The following is a 27,737-nucleotide window of genomic DNA, read 5'->3' on the forward strand; positions in this document are numbered from 1 at the left end:
TACATGTATACACACAATCTCGATAACCATGTTACGTGATAAGCTGATACTGCACCAAGACTTTAGGAGTGATAATAATGTTACACCACGTCGCAGAGGGTTAGTCAATGGTTTACGTGTGGCATTATAACGAGTCTGTGGATGGTTGGTATTGGTGTTCCAAATGGTCGTGGTGGCGCATGGCAATGAATGAAAAGTTGAAGGCTGTGGGATGGCCCTTGTGCAGCGCCAACTTGTCAAACGCGGCAGTCCACTCAAACGTCGGCTGGTTGTCATTGGATGGACCGAGCACGGCTTCGCACTGTAATTGCCGCGCTAGATGGACGGACGTGACCTTGGCATCGATCGCCCCATTGAGGGCGAACTCCAATGGATTCGACGCGAGGTCGTATCGGGCGGCAATGGCACGCCCGGGGTCCCCCAAGCTCAACTCGTCGTGCTGGTAGTTGTTGGCTCTACGTAGTCGATTACAAAACACTCCAAAAAATATAGTCATGAATAGGCTACGAATAGAGAAATAACATATCACACAACTTGGAGAACGTTTTGAGCCGAAAACTGGATGAAATAGAGTGTACTGTTACCGCATCAAGCGCTTCAAGTCTGCGATAGAGTGGACGTGAGGAGCATCGCGACGAAATATCTTGGCTCGGGCACAGTCGGAATGGGACCAACTGCTATCTCTACAAGAAGTATATAAGACGAGATGGGAACCAGATCAACTTACGTGGAGGCAGCCGCCTTGGCAGCAAACCCAGACTTGTTGTAAATGTGCTCAAAGTACGGAATGTTGTATGACGCCCAATAGCCCTGGGTATTTACCACGTTCGACACGTCTTGAACCATGATTTCACCGGGAAGTTGCTCCAACAGCGTCAGGCCGTGGGGTAGCAACGCCCCATTTGAAAATCGCGATGTGTCGAGCACCATCCACTGGTTGTTGTACGTGCCACTGTTGTACGCACCAAAGTACACTGTCCACGATGGCCCGTCGACAGCCAGAGCATTCGCCACCTTTGTTCTACATAGTTCAAATGTCATTACATATTGTCGTCAGCAATAAATGGACAGATATATCATGTGTATCTGCATGACGATCTTGATAATCATGTGACGAGGTTGGTTGGTTGATCATGTCGAAAGAGTGTATGTGTGGAGGTCGTACCGAACCCAACTCAAGCACGATTCGGGCGAGATCATTGCTGCAAGGGTCGCGTTGTAGTTGCCATTCGTTGTCTCCATCACACCGAGGCCGCTGTCGAGGAGATACCAGTCATCGACGGACGAAAGGTAGCCTGGGCTAGATGACATGGAGATGCGCCGGCGGTGGCTATTGTGACGCTCTTGGCCGGCTCGGCTAGCCATTGAATGGGAGGGCAGAGGCAAGTCGTAATGTTTGAACATTTTGTTGAGGGCGGTGTACGTATCCCACGTGGCATGGCCCCAGAGCAGGTCGTCGTCGAGGATACGAATGAGCGCTGAACATTTGAAGTTGGACGTCGATGGTTTGGTCAAGGACGTGACGGTGGCGGCGTCGGCGGCTGGAGGCATGGTGCGGGCGATGAGGTTTGGCATGTCACCATCCGCGTTGAGGAACAACAGATCCAGCTCTGACAGCGACGAGTCTTCGACCCCTCGGTGGTCGTTGTAGCCTTGCACGAGGCCTTCAAGTTGGGCTAGCACACCGCCTACCATGGCCCAGTGCAGCGTGTCGTTGGTGTCCATTGTAGCCACCTGCGAGCGTAGCCAGCGGACGTTGCGGTCCAGGAAGTCATACACACGCGCGGCGGACGCGAGGTTGATGGCTGTGGGGACTCTGCCGAAAAAATAGCTTCGGGTGTTCCAATAATGTTCGTGAATACGACGATGGGTTAGCGCTCCTTCGGCGTAGCCGGCGGCGTACATCGCCTGGTTAAACGCATCCGACGAGTTGCTTGAGGCGGGGGTGGCACGGAGCCACAGTTGCGACCAGCCAATACGTGGCACGCTGTCGTTGAAGGTGGCGTATGCATGGCTGGTCGAGCCATCGATTGTGTCGGCGGCTACATCAAAGGTCGCCGCCGCCACTAGCTGTCCGTCGACGGTTCGATTCACGACAACCCACACCGTTCGAACATTCAACGGCGTCGAAGGGGGTGGAGACAAATTGGAGGACACGGGAGGTGTAATTGATGAACTAATTGAAGTGAGCCCGACTAGGACTAGGAGCAGCGACACCACGGCTACTACTCCGTGCAGCCATGATCGAAGCGGGCGGTGGGGGTTTAGCGCCAACTCTTGCTGGGTTTTATCTTGCTCAGTTGGAGGTGCCTTCCTGAGCAGTGGCATTGCCTCCATCGCGCATCTGCGAGACATGTCTGCGCTTGATGAAATGATCGAAAGTGCCTTTTCACACAGAATGATGATGATGGATGGAGAGTGATTGTTTTATTGAAGGTTGGTTATGTAAAATACTGGTTTCGTCGAAAGATACCAAGGTATATGTAGATCAAACACCCATCACAGTTATGGAGCGAGATTCACAACCAATAAGCAGGAGCCAACGTACATATATAGTGTGCTCTAGCTACGACGGATTTGCACAAGGTATGCTATTATTACCATGCTTCATGCAGGGGTTGATGCTTTGAAGTGCTAGGCTTTTGTTGACGACAAGGTCAGGCGAGTAACTATAGTACAGTTCGCTGAAACACAGAATGATGGTCAAGCGTGCCTTTAAACGCAATCGATTCGACCAATCAAATGGCGTTTCAGATTTGCGGTTTATTCATGTTCAGAGGTTTCGAATACAACAAAACGACACGAGGGTATTAAAGATAAGAGGTTGCATGCAAACATCAAGTGCACATTTCCCCTTTGCCGCCGCCGCCACAGCGGCAGCCGCGACCCGAACGACTGCCACGCTGTCGGAGCATTCTCGTCAAACCAGCAGTAGAAGCAGAAGCACGAATACTGCCGTGCATCTGTCGCCGTCGATCGTGAACTCGTGGATCGTGGAATTGGACAGGTGGACGACCAACCTCATGCTGGATCAGGTGCTGACGGGGTCGCTGTGCTTTCTCGCACTGGCCATTTACATGTACATCAAGTTCATCAGACGGGATCGATCGATTGCGTTCGAGCAAGTCCGGCCCCATGCGAAGGAGGCGCAGAGTCCGCCGTCACAAGAGTCTGGGACGTCGCCGTCGGACCCATTCGTCGTCCTGCATCCACACAACAACAGTCCACCACCTCGGAAAAAGCCGACCAAAGGCCATGTATATCAGCATCCCATGCGAAGGCGAACCCACAGTTCCATGACGAACGTCGATGTGACAGGCGGGGGGGGTGCACCACCATTGCACTCCCCCACCGAGTTGGTGTCCATGCTCACCGTGGAGCCACCCGGTCCGATTCCTGAAGATACCGAGTTCTTTGGTAGGTCGCCGACTATTCTGCGCAAGACCATCTCCATCGATGTCGACACGTCAGGGAGTTCCCAGAAGAAACGTCCACAAGCGTCCCATCTGTCGTCGCCAGACATCAACCTGTTTGCCGAGGTTCCGTCGGACAAGGATACATGGCGCCATCTTGAAAGCCAACACCTTCCCGACGACCGTTCATTTGACGTTGTCTTGAACATGCCGTCTACTTCTTCACGCACCTCGACGCATGATCATGTGGCGACCGACCACCATCTTCTCGCCATGCCGCCGCCGCCGCCGCTCCCGCCCATCATCCCGGCTCCACCTCGCGCCAAGTTGTTGCTCGACAATCGACAACAACCGGCCCAAATGCAATTGGAAGTCGCTCGGAAGGCGCATATCCCGCTGTTTCTGCATTTGCCGCTGCATCCACGCAAAGACGACGCGTCGGCCATGCCTATTCCCGCGCTGCTGCCGCCACGTCATGACGTTGAAGGCGCCCCCGCTGTCATCATGGCTCCTGGCGTGTCCCATGCCATCAAACGACCCAGCCGATCTAACTCGTTCAACTTTCGCATCGATTTTCATGAGCTTGCGATGGGCGAGTTGATTGGCCAAGGAGCGTTTGGTACGGTGCACAAGGCCATATGGCGGGGTACGCTGGTCGCGGTCAAGATTTTGCAGGTGCAGCATCTGTCGGCGGAAGTGCTCGACGAGTTTGAGACTGAAGTGCACATTATGAGTGTGTTGAGGTATTGTACAATGTATTACCCAAATAACTAGTGTATGCAGAGATATTGTGCTATTTCGAGTGAAATTTCGTGTTGTGCTGTGGTTTCTCGTTGGAATTGAAATAGATTTGATTGGCGACTTCAGATGAGCTCAAAATTATTAACCAATCAAAACCCATTTCTCAATGAAATTCAACCAATCAGAAATCGATTGTGGATCGGTTCCGTCAGCGCGATTCGATTGCACCCCCTCCCCAAATTTGTATCAAATCGACAATATACATTATCTTGATTATCGATCATGATTGTCTATGTATTGGTGGTGTTGGTTGGACCCACAATTTCCCTCTGGGCGGTGCATTGCTGGACCTGCGAAATAAGATATATATATATATTCAAGTTTAAGAGGTATCCTCTTCGAAAAGATATTCATAACTACAGGTTACAACCTGCATATCTTTTTGTCCTGAATTTTGTATTGTGTGTTCAACTCAAAATATATTTTCTCCCGCGGTTCGTTGAATGAACCGCCGAACAACCTTTGAAATTTTATATAAAACTAAGAGGAATTTTTGTGACTGCAATACTACAACAATCAATCTTTTTATAGCCAATCAAATTGCAACCTTCATTCTTTGTAGCCAATCATACTCCTTTTCTCGATTAGTTGGCGATTTCATCAATCCCTTAAAATAGGCGAATTTGACACAAAAAACACAATACTGAATTCTTTTAGAGTTGTCGTGTGGGGATTGATTGGTATCACACTAATTATTGTAGTCACACACACTAATTAGATGTTGAACTGATGGTTTCCTGCAATATCGTTTTGATCTACATACTTTTGCCGATTCTTGGGTATTTTTCGTTTGTGTGTTGATGCACATGCATATTCTTCATGTCACTCGAGTTATTTAGAATAACCACAACCCTACGCCCAAAGTTGGTGTGATAGACAGGAGGATATTGCTTGAATTGTGTGGAGAGAGGGTATTTGCGTCTGTACTCACATTCCGGTATATATATAGATAATAGACTCATTTATCTTCAGGTTTGGAAGTATCATGTATTTCATGTTTTATATTTTGAAGCCTCATGTATGAACTCTCATACTTCGATATTTGATTAGACATCCCAACATTTGCTTGTTGATGGGGGCGTGCTTGGATCCGCCCACGCGGTGTTTGGTGATCGAGTACTTGCCAAAGGGGTCGCTTTGGTGTGTCTTGAGACAGCCATCCGCCGTCCACATCGACCTCAATAAGCAATTAAGGTACATACCCCGAACGATATTATCGTGTGACCAATATATAAATATATATTAGCTTTGCACTCGACACGGCGCTGGGCATGCATTATCTCCATACATTTGACCCGCCAATCTTACACCGCGATTTGAAAAGCCCGAATTTACTTGTGGACGGCAGCTACCGCCTCAAAATCTCCGACTTTGGCCTTGCTCGGGTCAAGGCGCATCACCAAACTATGACGGGCAACTGCGGAACCACGCAATGGATGGCCCCCGAGGTATATATATATATATCGTAGGGAGATATATTCGGTCTTGGTCGTTTCTGCATGTTTGGAGTATTCTATGTGGGATATATATATATTCGAAGGTTGTGTAGCGGTATAATTTTGAAGGTGAAACAATGTATATACTGTACTGTATATATGGGGATATATGCATATATTTCGTAGTAGGGAGATGTATTCGGTCCTGTTTTTTTCTGTATCTTCCGAGTAGTATGTGTGGGAGAGTATATATATATATATATCTCGGAAGTTGTGGTAGTGATATTGTTTTGAAGGTGTACCAGTATATATATATAACAGTATATATTGGGATAGATACTCTCCCTTTTAGATATGTTGGCTCTGTTCGGAAAAATGTGCTGATATATATATCGTTTTGAAGGTGTTGGCAGCGGAAAAGTACACGGAGAAGGCGGATGTGTTTTCGTTTGGCGTGGTGTGCTGGGAGACGGTGACCCGCGCGTGTCCGTACGACGGCCTGAGTCAGATCCAGGCGGCGCTCGGCGTGCTCAACCACCACCTCCGCCCCACGATTCCGGCGGCGTGCCCGCCCTTCCTCAAGAAACTCATGACCGTGTGTTGGGGCCCCGCGCCCGAAAAGCGGCCGACGTTTGCGCAGATCATTGACATGTTGAATGCGCATAGTAGTACTAGTAGTAATAGTCCCATCCAGATGGGGTAGTAGCAGTAGTAGTTACTAGGCATAACATAAATAGACCCCCAACACATATCCAAAAACGAAACGTTTGTCCAATATGAAGGAAAAGTAATTAACAAAAATAATATCATGATGATGGCGGCGTAAACTGGAAGGCAGATATTGTTCATTCGATTCGAAATTGGAGTGGGGTGCTTAATTGAATGAGCAGCACCAAATCGGCAAAGAATCGATCGACCAATCAAAACATAAATCAACTAGCCAATCAAATCCACTCTTCGAATAATTCAACATCGAATTAGTGTGTGATTGAAATTAGTGTGATACTGGACGATATTTACATGCAAAAGTCAGTACAAAGAATCGATCGATAGATTTGGCGAATCAGCACAAAAGTCCAAATATTGGGTAAAAGGACAAGATATATATATACCATTATATAGACATGTATAATGTCGATGGCCATGCTAAGATGAAAACACAAAGGTTTTGGTTTGTACGTGTACCTAATGTTACCCTTGAGATTGTATGGGTGCAGTGTTGGTACTGGGGACATGACCGATCAAATGTGTACTACATACAGTATGTACCGCTCGCTACCTCCAAATCATTGAAAGTTGGGACAAATCAGCATGGGAACAACCAACTGCAAGCATTATTCCGAGTTAGTCGGAGAACAAATTCCACACGAAAATGCTGCCTTCGTCGCCCACCGACACGAGTTGGCGGTCGTCCGGGCTAAATTCCAGAGCTCGCACGGATCCCGAGTGTCCAATCCCGTCCATGATCAACAGTCCTATATCATAAATACAAGTAAAACATTGCATTTTTCATATGAAAGATCTAGATGGGCGATGGTAACACAGGTCTTATAAGCCATAGATGCACACGACAGACACACAATAAAACCCAACCCACCAGTATCAAACGACCACAATTTGATCAGCTGGTCCGTGCCGCCCGTCGCAAAGTACGGCATCGTGTGCGCCACGGCCAAGCACGTGGCTTCGTCTGCGTGCGCCTACATCAGACACCAAAATCGGGTCAGTCCATGTATATATATATATATATATGTATATAATATGTATGCTTGTTTCTCAAGTCCTCGGAGCATATTCACTTTATTGGTCAGAATATTGAAAGCGCTCAATTGTGTGGAAATTTGGTTGTTCACTTTTTAGAGTAATGTATATATATATATTGTCAAGGCGATTCGAAATTAGAGTGGGTGGGGTACTTAGTCGCTCAATCGAATATGATCGGCGATCGACAATCGATATATACGACCAATCAAAACCCAGATCACGAAACAAGTAGCCAATCAAAAATCCACCCTTCGACCAATTCCACATTGAATTCGTGTGTGTGTGATTTCAATTCGTGTGGCACTGATCGACGAGTTTTACATACAAAAGTATCGTACAAACAATCGATCGACGGATTTGGCAAAAGTAGCCCAAAAGTATTACATTTATTTAGTGTAACTTACAATGACACTATCCTTCATATTGTCAAATCGATTCGAAACTGGAGCCCTCAGAAGAATCGAATGTCTTAACGTTAAGCGAATACATTAAAGAACCGCCTAAGCCAATCAAATCACGTTCTGGTAAATTTCTGCCAATCCAAACGTTTGACTCGGCCCAAACCATACAATATAATACCAATATTTGTACAGTATAGTTTGTACAACAAGCTGAAATTGGATCAAATAACTTGAAAATGCTATGTGGCGAAATGACTCGCAAGTCATCCACATTTGGTAGTGAAATGTACAATCCATACCTTGGTCACAACGTTCACAGGGGCTTCAATACGCAAATCCCAGTACGAAATGCGTTTTTCTTGGCCCACCGTGAGCACAATACTTTGGTTACGCGACAACGCTATCGCATTCAACCCTACGTCGTCACACATCCCACACACGCAATTTTTTCAGCCAATGAACGACAGCCACCACCATGAAACTAGCCAATCACTCACCGCCCATGCGTTGAATATGCGAAGCGATTCGGCGCTCGGTGCGCAGTTCCCAGCACAGAAACGACTTGTCTCGACTGCAGCTGACCAAGTGCACGTCGTCTTCAAACAGCGCGAGGCCCGTGATGGCCATCGAATGCTCCTTCAAATGAGATACCATGTCGCGCTTCCGTATGTCCCATACACGCACGTCGCCGCCCATCCCGCCCGTGACAATGAACCGCTACAACCCAAGTCAAATCAAGACTGACAAAAAGTTGGGAAATATATATATATATATCGACATGAAAAGGATGCAAATACTCGGAATAAGACCAAATATTTGGCGGTGATGGAGAATCGTTTGTGACCTGGTTATTACTTAGCACAAGTGCCGTGACACCTCCAGTGTGGGCGTTGTCGATGACCCACAATTGGTGGCCAGTGTCCGAGCTGTGACAACGCAAACAACCATCTTGCCACCCTGAGAGTACAATGTCTACGTACGGTTGTTCGTTGAATCGTTATAGATACTCCCATTCATTTAGGACAAAATGTCTTTTCATTTCAAACGACATTACATAGGACTTGCAGTCACGTGAATACAATACCATTCTCAACTGTATCAAGGAAAGACCTGGGAAAACAACGATAATGTAACACATCGCACTCGATCGAGGGGTTTTCGACCAAACTCCCACCACCACCACCAGCTTCAATTATCCAACAGGTACAATTCACTATATATATATATATTGTCGATTTTCTTCAAATTTCCCAATTTTGCATGGTTCGTTCAATCGAGCACAAATAGAGCCGAGACATCTGATTGGCCATTATCCACTTCGCCCTTTCCAGTAGAAACTCGAAAATAGATTGTAGCCAATCAGCGACAAGCAATTTCGGATTGACCAATGGGAGAGATTGGTGCTCGATTCGCTCGGCGAGATTCGAGTGAACAGGGTCCGGAAATTCATACCGAATCTCCAATATATACACTACGTCTACTGCCATTCGCACAAGTTTCTCGGATTCCTTCCATATACACTACTACCATACACGATATGATAGAATAATTAATAAATACATTCAAAATCACTATTTTGAATGCACACTTCAACACGAGTCCACGACTACTTGATCATCAAACAGGTACTGTACAATCCACCACGACTTCCGTACAGCCAATAAATAGCACAGGTTTCTGGAATGTCATATAACACTACTACTGTACCATATACGATAGACGCATAAATGAACGCTGCACACTAGTATTACTACTAGTAATAGTACTCACCAAGCGAAAACGCCAAACATGTGGGCATGCCAGCGTTCTGCACCGCCATGCGCACGACGACTGAGTAGTCGGAGCCGTCCCATATCCGAATCGTGCAGTCCTTGGAGATGGTCGCGAACCGGTCCGAGTGCTGCGCGGCAAATGCGACCGACAGCACGCCGTTCGAATGGTTTTCGCAAATCAGCCGCGAAGACATGGACGATGGGTGCACAGTCACGTGGTAGATGAATCCGCTCTGCGTACCCGCCATCACTTGCAGCGCCCTACCCAACCAAACACACACACATGTATATATATATATCAGCGATATAAAGCTAGCTCAAACCAGCGACGATACTCATGCCTCTTAGTTGTATAAGTCTAGCTCGAACCGGTAGCGGAACAAGATGATTTAAAATATCTAGCTCGGAAAATCCAAACAAACACACACATCTCCATGAGAACTCTACAGCTAAAACAAGAGTTTTCGTAGTATTACAAGCAACATATGCCTCCTATGAGCTATAAATCTACCTACCTCGACACAGACACGATAAATATGCCAGTGATATATATTGTGAAAATTCGCCTTAACATCCAAAATACACGCGGTTTGTTGAATCAATATTGAATTACGCTCCAGTTTTGATTGGTTGAATATAATTGTCTTTTCTGTAAGAAGAGCCAATCAAATATACTAAAATTGGATTAGCCACAATATATATATATATAGCTCGAAAAATCGAAATCATATCTCCATGAGAACTCAAAATGTGGTTGTAGTACCCTGACGAAGCCGACGACCCAACCAACGGACTGAGCCCAGCGATAGGCCCCACGAGCGCCTGCTTGGCCGAGTCGACAAACTCGGAATTGAAAAATAACAAGCTGCCGTCGCCACCGCCGACGAGTACCCCCGCGTCGAACGTACACAGCGACAGCACACCACATGTACATGCCATGATGCTTTGGAGGAACCGCCGGGTCTTGACGTGCACGACTGCAAAGTCGCCGCTTGTGGTGCCGGCCACCATGGTTTCGCGGTCGGGGGTGAATTGCACGCACGTGTAGTCGCGGACGACGGGCGCGCCGAACTCGACTTTGCTCGCCACGAGCTCCCCCGACGCAGGGTTGAGCACCCAGAACTGGAGCATGCGGGTACCCCCCGTCGCGAAAAGGTACGACGTCGTGTCCCGTCGCTTCACGTCGCGGTGAAACCCGCCCCAGCACACGGCAAGCACCGTCGCCTGGAGCTTTTGCTGGGTCGTGACGATGTTGCCGGACGCCATGTCCCAAACGAAGATGCGGGCGTCGCGCTCGCTGCCGACACTCACGAGGAGCTTTTCGTCGTGGGAAAATGCCACAGCTATATAGATGCACGACGAAGGACAGGTGAGCAATCGATAAGTTGTGAAGTTTTTCTCACGTACCGTTGATACCAAAGTCGTGCTCGGACAGGCGAAATAGCAATTGACGCGACGAGTAGTCCCAGACCAAAATGTCCGCGTTCGATCCTGCTTGACCCGAAGCGAGGTATCTTCCTGTGGGCGACATGGACAGGCACGTGATGTTGGCATCGTGGCCACGGAGAAACACTTGGTTGTGCGGGTCGCTCAAGGACGCAATCACGATGCAACCTCCCGCAGGGTACACGTAATCTTGACCATTCGGATGGTAATGCAACCCAGCCGAGATCCCTGAAAACCCGATGGCGTGTTCAAGCTCCATGGTGGGAGCTGCCTTTTGATTGTCCATCGATATCCCGAAGCGGCGGCGGGGATATACCGACGATGAGAAGCGACCAAAATAGATTCTGCCTCGTAACTGTTCATGTTTCAGGGGGACGTGCGATCTTTCACCCATCATGGCGTACTGCGCGCAACGTCTTCGTGCAGTAGATCCATGTCAAGCACACAAGCCCTCATACGTCGATAAGGGTAGTGTCTGCATCCATTGGCGGGCGTAAGCATTAGCCGCAGGACGTGCGTTGACGTGCCGACGAAATTCAAAAATGAAGCTAAATAACCAAAGGAAGGGTTCTTTCGCGCGCAAATATTTTACGATTCTGAGCACATTTATTTTAATTAGTGTCCGTTGTATTGAGAAATGTAACGGATATTAAGGTTTAGCTTTAAAATATGATCACCGCATTAAAACAAATCACACAATTCCACTTTCAACCACCCCCCCCAAACTTGAAGGTAACAACAAGCAAAAGCATCCAACGACACATGGAGCAGTCGCCGCCGACAACGTCCCCAGAGGACACGACGCAACCGGAATCGACGATCAAGATTCTCATTAGCACAGACAACCACTTGGGGTACAACGAGAATGACGCCATTCGCGGCAAAGATTCGTTCCGGTCGTTTGAAGAGATGCTTGCGATCGGCGGGCGCGAAGGTGTCGACTTTGTCCTGCTTGCCGGCGATCTGTTCCATCACAACAAGCCTAGTCGTGCGACCATGTACCGTACGATGTCTATCCTTCGCACGTATTGCTTGGGTACGTCCACCGATCAACGCATATCCCTTGCCGAGTGCAATCTCTCGTCTTACCGTGTATGTCTGCATTGTCTATAGGCGACGGCACGATCAACTTTCAAATCTTGTCGGACCAGAGCTTGAACTTTCCCAACTTTGGCCAAGTCAACTACGAAGACCCCAACATCAACGTGCGTCTGCCCATCTTTAGTATCCACGGCAACCACGACGACCCAACTGGGGAAGCTGGTCGATCGCTCGCGGCGTTGGACTTGTTGAGCGCGGCCAACTTGGTACTGTACACATCCTCAAGCCATTCATTCGATGCTGATGTCTTCCTTAGGTCAACTACTTTGGCAAGTCGGACCGCGTCGACGAAATCGAAGTGTTTCCGATTCTGTTGGAGAAAGGCTCGACCAAGATTGCAATCTACGGCCTCGGCAACATGCGCGACGAGCGACTGCATCGCATGTTCGCCCAAGGCCATGTCCGGTTCCGCCGACCCGAGGAAAGCCCGGACTCGTGGTTTTCCATCTTTGTCGTGCACCAGAATCGCGACAACCGCGGCCGCGGCGCCAAGAACTGCCTTCCTGAGAGCTTCATCCCCGAGTTTATCGACTTTGTCGTGTGGGGCCATGAACACGAGTGCGTGATCGAAGCCGAAGAAAGCATCAAGGGCGACTTTTACATTACCCAGCCTGGATCGAGTGTCGCCACGTCGTTGGTCGAAGGTTCGTTGGAGTTTTTCGCGTCACCATATATATATATTATTGATTTATATATATATATTATTAATTTATATATATATTATTAATTTATATATATATATATTATTCATACGGATTGTATAGGCGAAGCCAAACCCAAGAAGATTGGACTCTTAGAAGTCCGAAATAACAACTTTCGACTGCGGTCCGTGCCACTCAAGACAGTCCGACCGTTTAAAATGGCCCAAGTGTGCCTACGTGACCACAAACACTTGGACCCGGCAGATCCGAAAGTCGCTGACAAAATATCTGCCGTCTTAGCCGTCAAGGTGAGAAATTAATATGGGAAGATTCTTTGCGTATTTTTTCTCTATTTGACGATCCTGCACTACAATAAATGTACGATGATGTATTGTGCTTTCGAGTGAAATTTCGTGTTGTGTTGTGGTGTTGGAATTTAAATCGATTTGATTGGCTACCTCAGATGAGCTCAAAATTATTAGCCAATCAAAACCTTCTAAATGAAATTCAACCAATCAGATCGATTGTGGATCGGTTTGGTCGGCGCGATTCGATTGCACCCCCTCCCCAAATTTGTATCAATCATCGACAATAACGTGGATGCATCATACTTTCCTATAACGATGAACTATATGTGTATGTGCTGCATTTGTGTTGTTTACGTCCTAGAAGACTAATAAAAATTAAATACTATGATTTTGATTTAAAATACTTATACTTCAAAATATAGTACTACGTAGTATTTTTTATGATCTACGAAAAGTGCTAATAGTATATTTCATAGTACATGCAAAGGATACATATATATATCAGTATGTAAATATTTATATATACTAGTGTGTGATGTTAGTGTACCTATACAAATTAATGTTGATTTGTTGGGATGAAGGTGCAACAGCTGATTGACGAAGCCGCGGCGGAAACTCCAAACCAAGACACAACCATGCAAGTGCTCGTGCGAGTAAAAGTCGACCATTCCGGTACTTCTATGACTGTATTAAATTATTCTGCCTCCATTCATATATATTATATATATATCTAGCTGTCTTGGTGCACAAAATCAAGTATATTTCTCGTGTCTATATATATATATAATATATCTTGTATTGATAACTATTGGAAATTCGGTATGAATTTCCGGACCCCGTTCAATCGAATCTCGCCGAGCGAATCGAGCACCAATCTCTCCCATTGGTCAATCCGAAATTACTTGTCGCTGATTGGCTACAATCCATTTTCGAGTTTCTACTGGAAAGGGCGAAGTGGATAATGGCCAATCAGATGTCTCGGCTCTATTTGTGCTCGATTGAACGAACCATGCAAAATTGGGAAATTTGAAGAAAATCGACAATATATAATCATGGAATCTTGTATTGATAAACCAGTTGATTACTCATATCGACAATGGCAAAACGTAGGGTTTCCAGTCCTGGGCAACCAGCGATTTGGCAGCCAATTCGTGGGCAAGGTGGCAAATCCAAGTGACATTTTGTTGTTTTCGCGCGACAAAAAAGGCGCCACCGACGACGACGCGAGCTCCGCCGCATGCCTCCTCAAGAACCCGATCCGACCGGGCGCGCCGCCGCCGCCGTCGTCGATGCTGTGCGTAGAGCAATTGCTGTCGAATCACTTGGCTGGGTCGGACAAGGTGCTGGAAATCCTTCCGGAAACCAACCTCGCCCACGCCCTCGACGACTTTGTGTTCAAGAACATCCCCACGGCATTTGGGGATATCTACGACACGGTGCTCGAGGAGTCACAGGGCGCGCTCAAGAAGAACAAGGCGACGCTCAACAAGCACGACATCCAGAGCCTCGTGGAGAAGAACCTCGAGCGCATCAAGGCATCCCAGGCCGTGCATGTGGGGCAGAGCGCCATGGACACGCACGAAGTCTTGCGCATGTTGCAGACGACGACTACTACCCAACGTGGAGATGGTGAACATGACAATGATCTGGATGGCCTTAGCGACGATGACGGGCACACTCCCATCACCACGACTGCCGCCAAACATGGCCGAGGTCGTAGTGGTGGGGCGGCGGCGGCAGCTAGTGTCAAGGCAACCACTTCAACTCCGGCACGAAAAGCAGCGAAACAACCCAAACACGCCAACAAGAAGCAATCGACGCACCGATTCTCGGATTCTTCAGACGACCAGCCCACCTACGACGACAACGACGACGACCATGTGGTGGTGGTAATGTCGTCGTCGGGGAGTGATTTTGATGAGCCGCCCTTGAGGCAAACAGCGCGCAAACCCGCCGCCGCATCGAAACGACCGCCGGCAGCAACCAAGCGAAAGGCTGCAACACGACGCACCTCGGACGCATTGCCACCATCATCCAGCACACGAAAGAAACAAAAAACGATCTCGGCTTTGTTTTCCCAATCTGCCACGCCGTTGCCGCCCGCAACCGCCACGACGACCTATGGAGCATCCTCCTGGCGAGATGGGGGAACCCAAGTACCCACACAAGGCACAAGTACCACCCAGCGCCGAAAGCTGCCGCTGTCGTTCTCGTCGTACACGCAGGACGACGACGACGCGGACGTGCGATCGTCGGCGGCACTGCCGCCATCTTCGGCCAATGCATGGGGTCGAGCCAAAAAGTAGCCGACGACATACATAGATGATATACTACACACATGACAAGGCGACATGATCACATGTTGGAAGTTTTCTTGACGGTTGAAACCGAAGATGATGAAGGCGCGGCGGCAGCTGGAATAATGGGTTTGGTCGAGTGAGAATGATGGTGAGAGTGATGGTAGTGCTTGGTGGCGTTGTGGGGAGTGGCGGAATCGAGGCGAATATCCGGAAATGACTTTTTGATGTAATCGCGAAACGTTTTTTCGCTGGGGAGGCGCGGCCGCGACGTCACGACGGCCGAGGGGGTCGTCTGTATCGCGGACAGATGCGCCAAGTAGTCTTGATGGAGCTTTTCATACGTCACCGACGGCGGCAGCACGATCACATGGTCCGTGCGATACTGCACGTGCGTGTGGCCGTCCGTTTTGACGCGCGTCTTGCGCCGCGCTTGCACAGAGTGTCCGATCGAGGTCGCGTAGGGGTAGAACCACGCTTTGAGGGTGGTGTAGTCGACACTCGTGGCGTTCTTGTTGGACATGTTCCCGTGCTTCTTGGGGACGATGGACGTGGACACTTGCTTCCGAAGGCGGTTGAGTGACCCGCCCGAGATGTCAAAGCATGCTTCAAACGCTTGCTTGCACACGTTGCCCAGGTACGGCATCACGTACGTGTACCGCGCACGGAGGCCTTTGCCGCGGGACTTGCGCTTGGTGGTCAGCGCGACGCTGATGGACAACGACGTGAGGATACACGCGTGTTGCATCTCCTTGGTCATTTCGTCCAACGAGTCGATGAACAGATCCATCTCCCGCGTCCGGCCAAAGATGCACCGCTTCGCACAGCATGTGTAGTTGGTCAACTGAATCACCTTGGTGTTTTCTGTCGAGTACTCTTCTTCGTCGTCGGCGTCGTCATTCCCTGCGCCCGTCTGCTGCCGGTCGTCGTCGATTTCGTCGCTGCTATTCCCATCAGGTCCGAGCGCTCCTGCTGCTTCCACGTAGTCCGAGTCGGCCGATTCGTCGTCAGGCATCCCATTCGCTGCTGCTGCTGCGTCCAAGGCGCCTGTAACAGATGGCAACGGCAGTACAGGCGGCAACGCTCTGTCCTCCATGCTGGCGAGTTTGGTGAACCACAAACACAAAATTCAAAATCCGGATGCCAAATATTATAGGGTGAGTCTGGATGTCAATAGAAAGCCAAAAGCTTCGATATTTTGGCAATTTCCAAGAAATCGGCAAAAAATGCAAAATTCTCTGTCAGGTTCCAAAACTTAGAGAATTCAATATTTTGCCAAATTTCGCGTTTTTTGCCAAAAAATAAAAACACAGGTTCAAGGGACTTTTTTTCTGAAAGTTGGCAAGAACTGAGAATCGTCGACGTTCTTTCGAAATTTGTTTGATCCAGACGTCAAAATAGTTCACTTGTTAATGGAATTCGCAAGGTGAGCCATCTTGCTCCTTTTTAATGTCCAATCAGAATCTATCACACCTTGTTTCTTACACACGATTGGCTATAACACTGACAGAAGAGGTTATAATTTTGAACTTTGTAGAGCTTTGTGTGATGCTGCTCCAGAGAATTGTGCACTGATGAGTGCACTCCGACTATGTCCAATGTGGTTCTCCCCTTACAGCTAACATTATGTTGTGCGCTCGGTTGGGTCGCAATGTCGTGGTGGTTCTGGTGGGCCAACGCGGTGGCGCAAGAGGTCTTGGTACCACCCATCCCAAACGCAAAGTGCTAACGCTGCCACTTCAGCACTTGCGATGGGTGCCACCAAGACGTCTTGCGCCACCGCCCGCGCAACCACGTGATCACACCGACACGGGACGGTGGAATGAGGGATGACCAATTTCATTGGGTTAGTAGGCAAGTGGTGAAATGAGACCTGTTAGAATTGACCGAGTCCTGAATACCACATCACATGATCTTGCTCTCATACGCAGCCTACATAATTATCTCAATGCTCCTTGCATCAACCGCCATCGCAGGAGTAGAATACTACATATATCGCAACTTGGCGTGATGAATCAATCTATGCAGGGATTTTCGTGATTTCACGGCATCTGATTAGACAAAATTGGACAATTTTGAATTCGCAAGGTGACCTGCCTTGCGAATTCCAAATAGAGACAGACACATGAAAAATAAAAATCATCAATACAAACTTGAAGATATATTTAATTGAAACTATACAATTTCAGAATTATTTATGGAATTCGCAAGGTGGTTCACCTTGCGCTCCATACAAAATTGCCTATTTCACCATGCTTTTTCTCGTTAATGACAATCAAATTCTTCGAATTACTTTGAACCAATTTTTTGAAAAATGAATTGAGCAAAATTTAGGGTGTGCCATACACACTCTAATGTCACCACCGCAAATAGAAATTAATGAAACAAAATTTATTAGATTTTTTTTTCTTAGGGCGGGTCTGGATGCTACGAAAAATGGCATAAAATGACCGTTTTTCCAAGAAAAGTTGCAAAAATCGAAGTCTCGAATTTTTCGAGATTTTGTGGCTCTGGATGCCACCAAAGTTCAAAAATTATGTCACATTTTTCTAATCGGGCAAAAAATAGTGGACCGATTTGGTCCAACTTTTTTATGGAGATTTGTGTTCACTTTGACAGTGAAGTGTTGCACTCAACCGGAAATCGAACAATTTTTCCAATTTTCAGCTGGCATCAGACAACTCAGTAGACACTTCTTTGCTCCATTTTTTTGTGGGATATGAGTAAGAAGTAAAAGATTTACTAAAAATAAGAAAAGCTTCTATAAAAAAAATAAAACCAATTAAAAAAATAATAGGTAAATAACCGTAATTATTATTTTTATTATCTATTTTTTTAATATCTGGATATGAGACTTTGGGAAACTTTTGTAGACTGCCAAAACGGTTTATGGCATAATTTTATGGGACCCAGACCAGCCCTTATAAAACAAATTCATTAATTTCTGCTTCGAAGTATTTTATAGCGACTAACCCTCCGGATACTGGAAGAAATTCTATTCTACATCCGTATCGTCGAATTGAAATAGAAAGAAAAACCGGGATAATGTGATTCATGTAATATAATTGTGATGTGATCGTATATAATTGTGTTGCGATCATATAAAAGTCGGACATCTCATCCGACTTAATTCTGATTGGCTTAAATTCGACCTAATTATCTCCTTTAGTTGTTGCTGTATCATTTGGGGTCACAGTCTGTCAATTCCGACTTCATTGTACTCCTACATCCACAATTTTGAGAAATACTGTAAGGGGAGCGCCCAATATATGCCCGTGCAATCCATTAAGTAGGGTGTATATGCGGGAATGTCATAAAAACCCGGATTACAGCAACTTATGTCTCCCGTCTACGTTTTCTAGCCAGGCGTACAAATGAGACCACCTTCATTTGGGACATACTATACGAAGCTGACGTCCAAGTTCAGTGAAACCCCAGGATGATGGCAAATTGGCCATTATAGTGCCAAATGCAATGCAGCTATCTATAGCCGTGGTCGAGGTGTAGGGACGATCCAAACCAGTGCCAATCGTGCTGTTATAAACGTTTTGGAACTCCTGCACCGCGAACTTCCACTCACACAAGATATTGCCTTGATTCTTGGTCAAGTCCCGCAACTTCATCTTGTACAGCAAGCTAGCAACGACAGTACAGTACAGTACCTTAGAGGCTGGTACACCTCCAGTAGTAATAACCAACCACTACTACCACAGCCACACCCACCACAGCAATCACTACTGCTCATCCTACGACCACCAGAGCAAGACCAGCCACTACTACCACACCTCCAGTAGTACCAGGCTCTAAGGTATTGTACTTTACTGTCGTTGCTAGCTGGCGGGTTGCAGGCAAAACTACGTAGTATGTTGTTCATCTGCCATGGCCAAAGCACTTATAACCAATCAATGAATACAGGACATTCGGTCCGACTTTCTTCTGTCAATTTCTCACGTCTGTTTTGACTTCGCTTTTGTATATAATAAATATTACAACGAAGAAGAAAGTCGGACAAACGGTCCGACGATCACTTGGTTTCTGTAAATCCTGTCCGACTTTTTTCCACTAATGTGGTCCGTAAACACGCGACAGGTAATTAGCATAAAATCGTGATTCTCATGACATGTCAATGATTATTGCCAAAACACGAACATTTGCGTGCAAATTTTTGAAGTCGGAAGTGTCACAGGAAGAAAGAACAAAGTTTCGTCAAATCGAGAGCGTTCAGCAGTATCGAGTGTCTGAAGAGAATGGAGTCGAGAACCGCCTAAGCCAATGAAATCACGTTCAGTCGAATTTCTGCCAACCCAAACTTCAGCCCTGCCCCTCCGCTTGGGCCAAATCAGGTAATCTACATTTTGTATTGTATAGCTTGTACTAGCACATGCTTAATTTTGATCAAATGGATTGGCGAAATGTTTGAACGCATTGCAGCGGGCAGCAATTCAGGCACACATATTCAGTAGTGTATGTAAATTCCAGACTTGCCAAATCACGCAAATATTACCTTATATATATGTACGATTGTCGACAATTACGTATCATCGAGGCATTCACAAGCAAGCTGTTTGAAGCTTTTATGAGAGCTTAATGATCGAGTCCAACGCAAAAATTGGCTAAAGCGTCGGAGGTCCAACAATGTGGTGCATACACTTAACAAGGGAATAGTCTCATACTCTGGTTTTGTCACTGGGGATCATGACTAGTTTAACGACACTCATTGAGAATCTATACCTATATCCATATTTGGTGATTGTCTACAATAACGGAAAAGGGCTACATTTCCAATTCCGCATTCCCATCACAAGAATCTATCGCCCATTACGCATGGACAACGAGGTCGCTTCTCACTGTCAATTCAACGTGTCAATGCTCCTCATATCTCAATACTTCTTGTGCCTCCATGATCCATCGCTCCCTCTTGCTCGTCTCCGCCGCTTTAGCATCCGTCGCCGCGCAGTGTGCCACCGACATGCAAGTGTCTGTTCGCTTCACGGACGACATCTATTGCGTGGACACCGCACCTTGCTCTGGCGTGTACTTGCCTTCCAAAACGGGCTGCCCAACCAAAGGCACCGTCTCGATCAACACGAAGAACACGCTTCAAGTTGACACATGTTGCTCCGTCATTGACACCTCGAACGCGGTGGGTTGCGTGATTCCCGTTGCTGGATCCACCGAATGCATCGGTGCGCCAAACTCTGCACCGTCTTCAACGTCGTCTGCTCCTGTGACAACCGACCCTGCAACAACTACCCCTGCGACAACGTCCGCCGATGGCATTATCCCTGCAACAACTATCCCTGCGACAACGTCCGCCGATGGCATTATCCCTGCAACAACTACCCCTGCAACAACTATCCCTGCGACAGCGTCCGCCGATGCCATTACGTCGGCTGTATCGACGTCGTTGGCTCCAGCCACCAACAACACCCCAACAAGCAGCACCACAAAACCCATCACCCCCGCTATCCCGACACCGTCCTCCACTTCATCCTCGGTTGCAGCCAATACCACCGACTCGAACGCGACCAAATCCCCGGATGCCCCCCGTGACTCGATCACGGAGCCTCCTTCGTCCACGGGTAATGCTACTACCAATACTACCGTGCCGCCATCCACGTCAGCTACGTCGGCGCTACCGGTCATTGTGTCCTCCTTGGTCGTCGCCATTGTAGCCACCATGTTGTAGTCAGTCATTGTGGTCGTCGTTTCATACGGAGACCATTGCCACCCAATAATAATGCACCTTTTTTACTTGAAAAATTATTGTGCTGGTGTCCTTTCTACGACGCAAGTGCCCATATTATAGCCAATAGAATCGCGGCATAGTATATTTCTATCCAATGAAACAACTCGATGTTTGGCTGATTGGTCGACATCCCACACTTTCATTTTATCCAATGAAAACGCGTTTCGACGCAATCCAATCTTGAACCGTCGCCGTTGTTGTTGTTTCCATTTACGAGGCACGTCCAAACATGACATCGGAGAACAACGAAGATGCCGACTACTCGGAGCGACAGCCTCTGTACGAGGGCAAGCCGCAGTCGCGCCAGTTTACTGTCGCGGGGGTTGTGAGCACCAAGCAGCGTCGGCTCGAAGACCACGTGATTGAAGGCGTCACCTCTTCGTCGTACAGCACCAACAGCAACAAGGAACTCTTGTGTCTCGAGTATGTCGCCAACTTTCGCAAACAATTCGACGATCTCATGGACGCGTCCGACATCTGTCGTCCGCCGTTGTACCTAAGTCCCCCGAACGAGCGCGGCATCCCCAAGTTTGTGTGCACAACGCTTCGTCCAACGCTACTTCCGTTCCTGGACCTCTACGACATGGACAAGCTCGCGACGTTTGTGTCTGGTCTCATCGAGTACGAACCCCTCGTCGATCCGTGCGCACCTCCGGCGTGTCTGCCGTCTCCGTCCGCGGTGCTGGCGTGGCAAGCCGGCGATTCCTTCGACATGGCCAACGTCCTGGCGAGTTTCCTCATTGGTGCGGGCTACGATGCTTACGTCGTGCACGGGTACAGGCATATATATATATATATATATATATATATGTACGTTCGTATCTTGAGGGATTCACGTACGTTGTGGGTGATAGGAAAGCGCCCAAGTGGGTGTGTTTGCTCGACCAAAGCCACACCGAGTGTCCCTATCTCGAGGGATTAACCAGTGGAAGCACCACAACATCGTCCTTAACGGCGGCGCCATCGTCCGTGGACACCGCGGCAGCCCCGAAAGACGAAGGCAAAAGCAAGTTCGTCGCCATGCAGGAAGCCAAAGATGCCGCCCGCCGCGCAGATGAAGCGGCGCGTCTCGACTGGACAAAGTACATGGATGTTGACGACGAAGACGAAGATGAACTCGACGGCAAACGAGTGCACGCGTGGGTCCTAGTTCGCGCCGGACGTCGCGATGGTAAGTCCCTATTCCTACCTCTCCTGCACCTATATGCAGCTCTGTTTTGGTTGTTTGTACAGTATACATCCTACATCTACCGTATTTGTTGTTGATATGCACCATGAAATATATGAAACGCGAATATAAAATTATAATATATTCAATACACGCTCAAATGAATGAGAGTGTTCGGAAACTTACTTCAAAATATTCTTCAAATGTCATTGCATGGTGCAAAGGTGTACGACACATATCTGGTAGTTGGTGATGTGTTGTATATATCGCCATGACAGAGTAGTTACAATCTGTTTTGCCATACAGCGTAGCACTACTTCTATCTCTGCTGTATCTAGTTTGACATAGGTACATACTAACTTCCGTAGTCATTGTGGCGTCATATTTACCCTCGTGCTGTATCTACATCTAATAAAGTGAAATGTCGTGTTGTGGCGTGGTTTCTCGTTGGACTTGAAATCGATTTGATTGGCTACTTCAGATGAGCTCAAAATTAGTAGCCAATCAAAACCTAAAGAAAAAAATTGAACCAATCAGATCGATTGTGGATTGGTTTATTGATTCGATTGTACCCCGTCCCCAAATTTGTACTATCAAATCGACAATATTCCGTCAATATTAACTTGTTGTGTACCTACGGCAATAGTCACGGAGCACGTGTTCTTGGAGCCATCCACGGGCCGCAAGTACCCCGTGAGAGCATCGCCATACCTTCGCATCGAGGCAGTGTGGAACCATCAAAACTACTGGGTCAACATGCAGCCCACCTGCTCGTCGTCCTTATCTTCTTCTTCAACGAAAGCCGCCGCCGCCGCGTCCTGCAGCGACACACTGTTTGACTTGAACCACGCGACAGACTGGGAGTTTGTGTTTTTGTCATCCCAAGATCGACGAGGGGGCGGCGGCAGTGGCCGGAGCAGCGGGCTGCATGGAGATGGCGGCGAGTCCAAACACAACGACGACCTCGACGTACGTAATCATGTCCTATTTTAGTGGAAACGAAGGAAAAATCAACTCTGAGATCGATCGTCGTGGGTGTAGAAAGGTAGTGGAGTGGTGATGTTATTGAGCTATGTGTGTATATATATACATATGTGCTATTTTGATTGTGTTAACTATAAGTGCTTGGTTGAGGCAATGTCTAGGATGGTTGGCGTTTGCGTGTGTAGGTAGTAGATACATCGTTGTACATGTATTTTGGAGATGCGCACGAATTTCAGTCATCCATGAGTTCGATGTTGTAGGGTGAAAGTATTTGATTGGCCACTTCATATCCCCTTGGGTTTTGATTGGTCACTCCAATTTCGAATCTATTTTAAATCGTGGGTTGTGGACATAAAACGAACCCCAACCCTAGACCACGGACAACTTGAATCTCAGTGGTCTTTTGACTATTAATAGGGGGGTCGCGCCGACAACAACAGCCACCACGACGGCGACGAGGATGCCGCCGACGACGACAACGTGCTCGACTTGCCTCCGTCATGGGTCGCCAAGCTCCACGTGGACCGAAAGGCGTACAAGCGGCGGTTCGTCACGGCCGGCCAGCGCACGACGCTGTTCCGAAAAGCCAAAGTCGAAGAGTTCGCAGAGAACAACCACGCCCAGGGCCTTGTGCTCCGCATCACGCAGTTCCGAAACATCGCGCGCACGTTGCCCGTGCAAGTTCGCGAGGTACGCTTGGATGTAGGGACAATATATATATATAAATATATATATATATATAAATATCACCCAAAATTGGATTGTGCGTCATTTCGCCAAATGCATTCGAATCCATTACATCTAATTTAATCTTGTACAAACTATACAAATAATAGTATGTATATGGCCGAACAAAGTCGTGTCAAACGTTTGGATTGGCAGAAATTATCTAGAACGAGTGATTTGATTGGCTTTGGCGGTTCTTTAATCATTCATTCTCTATACACATTCTGCTGAGGGCTCCAGTTTTGAATCGATTTGAAGGTTTCCTGGAATCTGATTGGCTCCATATTTCTGCCGATTCTTCGGTTCATTTGTATTTTCCTTTTACGCAAACTTTGGTTGACTTTTGTGCTAAATAATTCGCCAAATTCATCTACCGAGCTCGAGATGACAATCCCAACTTTGACGAGATGATTACATACATTATATTCGATTGCTGACCTACTAGTAGTACTACGTCCACTATGAATCTATCACATGTCATCCAAGTAACCGTCGACGGATGGTTCCCAGGTGTTTAAAAATCGCAAGGACAAACTGCACTTGCGGGTGCGGTATCCGTTGGAGGGGAAGTTTGAGGAGCATTTTCTACCTGGTCGGGTGCCCGAAGCATTGGCCACGCGCACCGAGTGGAGCGGATTTCGACGCGACTTGGGCTTTTACACGAGGTAGTAGGCGTGTCGCTAGTAGCTGTGCATCCCTAGTACTACTACTAGATGAACAAACTCATAGTGCCCGAATGGATGGTCTTGTGACGAGGGAAGAAGTGATCCACAAGCGCACGGTCGAGTCGTTCGAAGGCCGCGACGACTTTCTCGTCGGTCGGTCGGTCGCGCTCACGGAGGACAAGGACGAGGCCAAAGCCGGCGCCGCGTCCTTCGTGCTCCCCGGGGGCGGCTCGGGCGAGCTCGTGGTGCTCAAAATGGCCGAAAAGTACGACCGCAACGACCGCAAAGACGCCGACGAGGTCCGGATTGCGTCATCAATCGTGGATTACGTCATCATGGATTGCGTCATCATGGATTACGTCATCATGGACTTGGTTTTGGGTGCAAAGATACAGGGGCGTTCGTGTGCATTTGAGGAATAGGGTCGAGTTGGCATGACGTGTTGTTCTGCCTTGTACTAGTTAGTGTGCTGGATTGATTGCGTCATCTTATTCGAGAGGGGATATTGGATGATGTGATCGATATCGGGATCCTGCGTAAAGGGTTTGTAGGTTGTTTTTAAAGTTGAAAAAAAAAAGATTAGAGCTTAACTTTACTACTTTTTTCAAAACTAATAAACTAAGTGTATAAATAGAGGATAATCGAATTCTTATTGTAAAGTCATGTGTATCGTGTGTGGGTGCCACGGTAGGACGCACGCAAACGCACGTACAACGTCCGCGACGGGTCGATCCACGTGCAATTTCACTACGCCGTACGTACTGTACCATAGTACAACGATATATTGTTGACGTATACATATATGCTGTCAATATTACAAGGATATGTTGTTTACGTATATAGTTTTAGGTGGGTAAGATCACATCTGGGTCGCGGGTGTACCACAAGGCGCCTGGGACGCCCGTGGACGTGTTTCAAGTGGACCCGATGGCCACGCGACCTAAAGAGTCCATTTTGGATAGGGAGCTCCAAGCCGCCATTCAGGTATATATATATATATAATATATATATGAAGGGGAACGATGATTATGGTGATGCTGTTTCTATATGATTGTGCTTTTCATCCAAAATTTTTAGACTTTTGATTCATTTTGCCAATTGATTGGATCAAATTTAAGCTTGAACAAAAACTATGCAATACAACATGTAGTATCCACCTGGTTTGCCCAATGCGGGAGGGGTTCTATGACTGAAGTTTGGATTGGCACAAATTCGACAGAACGTGATTTGATTGGCTTAGGCGGTTGTTTAATCGATTTATGGCCATTCAATTCTGGTGAGGGCTCCAGTTTCGAATCGATTTGACAATATATGGGAACCCGTGGTTTAGTCTAGGAAATTGTCATGGGCTAGCTAAATACGATCTCGACTAGTCTCTTTAATAAAAAAATCTAGTTGAATAAATATATATTCGTGTCAGGTTCAAGTCCAATTACAATTGTACCTCCAGAAATATAAATTGTCCCAATACCATGTGTGGGTGTGTTGTTATATTTCCAAGCGATATATACTCCTAGAATGGCGAGAATCACCACGAAGTAATAGTTTCGCCCATCAAAGCTGCTTATCTTGCCATGATTATATGTTTTTAATTATTGATGAGATTTGTATTAAATAAATATTGTTAGATGGAGAAGGAGTGCTACAACAACATACGTCATTCCGACGTTGAAACGCAAGAGATTCTCAAGTTCCGACGCCGCGAAGAAGCCAGCATTGCGCTGGAAACGAGCATTTTCGACGCGCAAGACGACGAGTCCAAGCACGACCGCGTCGACGACCCGCACAAAGCCGGCAAAGACGTGCGTATATTTATTTATATATATATACTTCTACCTGAAATGTAAATTTAGATATATATACTTCTGTCTAAAAAAACAGAAAAATAATTATGTCGGCATTCAACTTGTGTATTTTTCACCTTGATAAGTCTACACGACATATTAGTATCCATGTCGGCAACGTTCATATGTGTTGTGGCTACCGCAATTGGCATTGCTCTGCACGGTGAAATATAAAACGTGAACATATTGATATAATTCAATATAATATTTCAAACTTATATTATAATTGGAATATTTCATATATTATTCAAATAAATGAATTACATGAGCAAGAAGGTTATCTCAAATTTATTGTATAATTGGAATATTTAATATGTTATTCAAATTGAATTACATGTGCAAGAAGGCACGGCAAATACGGTATATATATTGCTTACGAGTCCATCACAACACCGGTGTGTATGGCGTGTATATTGCTATATTGCCGTCACCTTGTCGTATATATGTATATAATATATATATATATATACATGTATATTAATTGATAGCTCGTGTGATCGCAATGCTTTAACGTCATTCGTCGGTGGTGGGATTCGCACATGAATGATAGATACATCTGGTAGGCCAAGGCGGAGACGGACTACTTGAGCCCGTTCCTGCAAAGCGTCCACAGCCACCATCGGACCCCCCATGGAGGTGGCCGTAAGCAGGTGCTTTCGCGGGACGACGCGCATAATGTGCGCGACATGTGCTTGAAGAACCTCAAGGAAAGGCTTCTGGAGCGCGCCAACATCATCCAGACGCGGCTGGACAAGGAGAACGCAGCGTTGGCCAAGAAGCAAGCGGCGTTCCAGCGAAGTCAGCGCGAGCACGACCAAGGTACTACTAGTACACCGTGTCTCGTAGATGGGGTTATAAAAAGCGTCTAAATAAAACGACAGGCACGGACGAAGAATTTGAGCGATTTTGTTCGGAGACGATGTTTCGGATTCAAATCTTGGAACAGCGTCTCACGCGACACGAAGAAACGGCGCTCCAAAAGTACGCCGAGCTCGACCAACGTCTGCATAGCGACCCGCGCCTGGCGGTGCTGCACCAGTAAATAACGATATGGTTTCGATATGATTTTATATACTAGTTATTTTTGTGCATTTCGCTCAAATATCCCAATTTTCTCTCCCGTTTACGGAACTTACGGAACTCGCTGCAACCTTATATTCCGCGTCATTTGATTGGCTACGAAATAATCCGCAGAAACGAGTAATAGGAATAATTATGCCA

At 47.1% G+C, this 27,737-nt stretch overlaps 7 protein-coding genes across 8 annotated transcripts; 4 read left to right on the plus strand and 3 right to left on the minus strand.

The window, feature by feature from the left end:
• Positions 1 to 11: 11 nt before the first annotated feature.
• Positions 12 to 2,372, minus strand: H257_13728. 2 transcript variants are annotated; one of them, XM_009841362.1, is made up of 4 exons: positions 1,166 to 2,372; positions 728 to 1,021; positions 585 to 683; positions 12 to 455 (listed from the first exon to the last, which is right to left on the minus strand). In XM_009841362.1, the coding sequence occupies exons 1-4, from the start codon at positions 2,353 to 2,355 to the stop codon at positions 125 to 127; spliced, it is 1,914 nt and encodes a 637-aa protein (XP_009839664.1). In that variant the 5' UTR covers positions 2,356 to 2,372; the 3' UTR covers positions 12 to 124. The 2 variants fall into 2 exon arrangements, with proteins under 2 accessions (XP_009839664.1, XP_009839665.1); XM_009841363.1 differs by having other exon boundaries at positions 12 to 683.
• Positions 2,373 to 2,828: 456 nt separating this feature from the next.
• Positions 2,829 to 6,481, plus strand: H257_13729 (TKL protein kinase; the record flags this gene model as incomplete). Its single annotated transcript, XM_009841364.1, has 4 exons — positions 2,829 to 4,156; positions 5,265 to 5,408; positions 5,461 to 5,662; positions 6,054 to 6,481. The coding sequence occupies 4 exons, from the start codon at positions 2,829 to 2,831 to the stop codon at positions 6,351 to 6,353; spliced, it is 1,974 nt and encodes a 657-aa protein (XP_009839666.1). The 3' UTR covers positions 6,354 to 6,481.
• Positions 6,482 to 6,952: 471 nt separating this feature from the next.
• H257_13730 (hypothetical protein) lies at positions 6,953 to 11,366 on the minus strand. Its single transcript, XM_009841365.1, has 8 exons — positions 10,995 to 11,366; positions 10,351 to 10,930; positions 9,586 to 9,848; positions 8,660 to 8,787; positions 8,313 to 8,532; positions 8,115 to 8,230; positions 7,248 to 7,350; positions 6,953 to 7,125 (listed from the first exon to the last, which is right to left on the minus strand). Exons 1-8 carry the CDS (start codon positions 11,317 to 11,319, stop codon positions 6,995 to 6,997), a joined length of 1,866 nt encoding a protein of 621 aa, XP_009839667.1. The 5' UTR covers positions 11,320 to 11,366; the 3' UTR covers positions 6,953 to 6,994.
• Positions 11,367 to 11,738: 372 nt separating this feature from the next.
• On the plus strand, positions 11,739 to 16,520 carry H257_13731 (DNA repair protein (mre11)). Its single transcript, XM_009841366.1, has 6 exons — positions 11,739 to 12,069; positions 12,147 to 12,340; positions 12,391 to 12,778; positions 12,899 to 13,083; positions 13,665 to 13,755; positions 14,194 to 16,520. The coding sequence occupies exons 1-6, from the start codon at positions 11,796 to 11,798 to the stop codon at positions 15,387 to 15,389; spliced, it is 2,328 nt and encodes a 775-aa protein (XP_009839668.1). The 5' UTR covers positions 11,739 to 11,795; the 3' UTR covers positions 15,390 to 16,520.
• Positions 14,134 to 16,520, minus strand: H257_13732 (hypothetical protein). The gene has a single exon (XM_009841367.1). It carries the CDS (start codon positions 16,474 to 16,476, stop codon positions 15,439 to 15,441), a length of 1,038 nt encoding a protein of 345 aa, XP_009839669.1. The 5' UTR covers positions 16,477 to 16,520; the 3' UTR covers positions 14,134 to 15,438.
• A 3,672-nt stretch (positions 16,521 to 20,192) lies between these two features.
• Positions 20,193 to 21,069, plus strand: H257_13733 (hypothetical protein; the record flags this gene model as incomplete). The annotated part of the gene is made up of 1 exon (XM_009841368.1): positions 20,193 to 21,069. The coding sequence occupies exon 1, from the start codon at positions 20,281 to 20,283 to the stop codon at positions 21,067 to 21,069; it is 789 nt and encodes a 262-aa protein (XP_009839670.1). The 5' UTR covers positions 20,193 to 20,280.
• A 271-nt stretch (positions 21,070 to 21,340) lies between these two features.
• On the plus strand, positions 21,341 to 27,623 carry H257_13734 (hypothetical protein). Its single transcript, XM_009841369.1, has 11 exons — positions 21,341 to 21,903; positions 21,984 to 22,300; positions 22,944 to 23,266; positions 23,699 to 23,971; positions 24,518 to 24,672; positions 24,737 to 24,971; positions 25,364 to 25,426; positions 25,522 to 25,656; positions 26,301 to 26,474; positions 27,080 to 27,335; positions 27,398 to 27,623. Exons 1-11 carry the CDS (start codon positions 21,359 to 21,361, stop codon positions 27,556 to 27,558), a joined length of 2,637 nt encoding a protein of 878 aa, XP_009839671.1. The 5' UTR covers positions 21,341 to 21,358; the 3' UTR covers positions 27,559 to 27,623.
• The last annotated feature ends 114 nt before the right edge of the window (positions 27,624 to 27,737 follow it).

This window comes from Aphanomyces astaci (assembly GCF_000520075.1).
Source record: "Aphanomyces astaci strain APO3 unplaced genomic scaffold supercont1.50, whole genome shotgun sequence".
NCBI classification, from domain to species: domain Eukaryota; phylum Oomycota; class Saprolegniomycetes; order Saprolegniales; family Verrucalvaceae; genus Aphanomyces; species Aphanomyces astaci.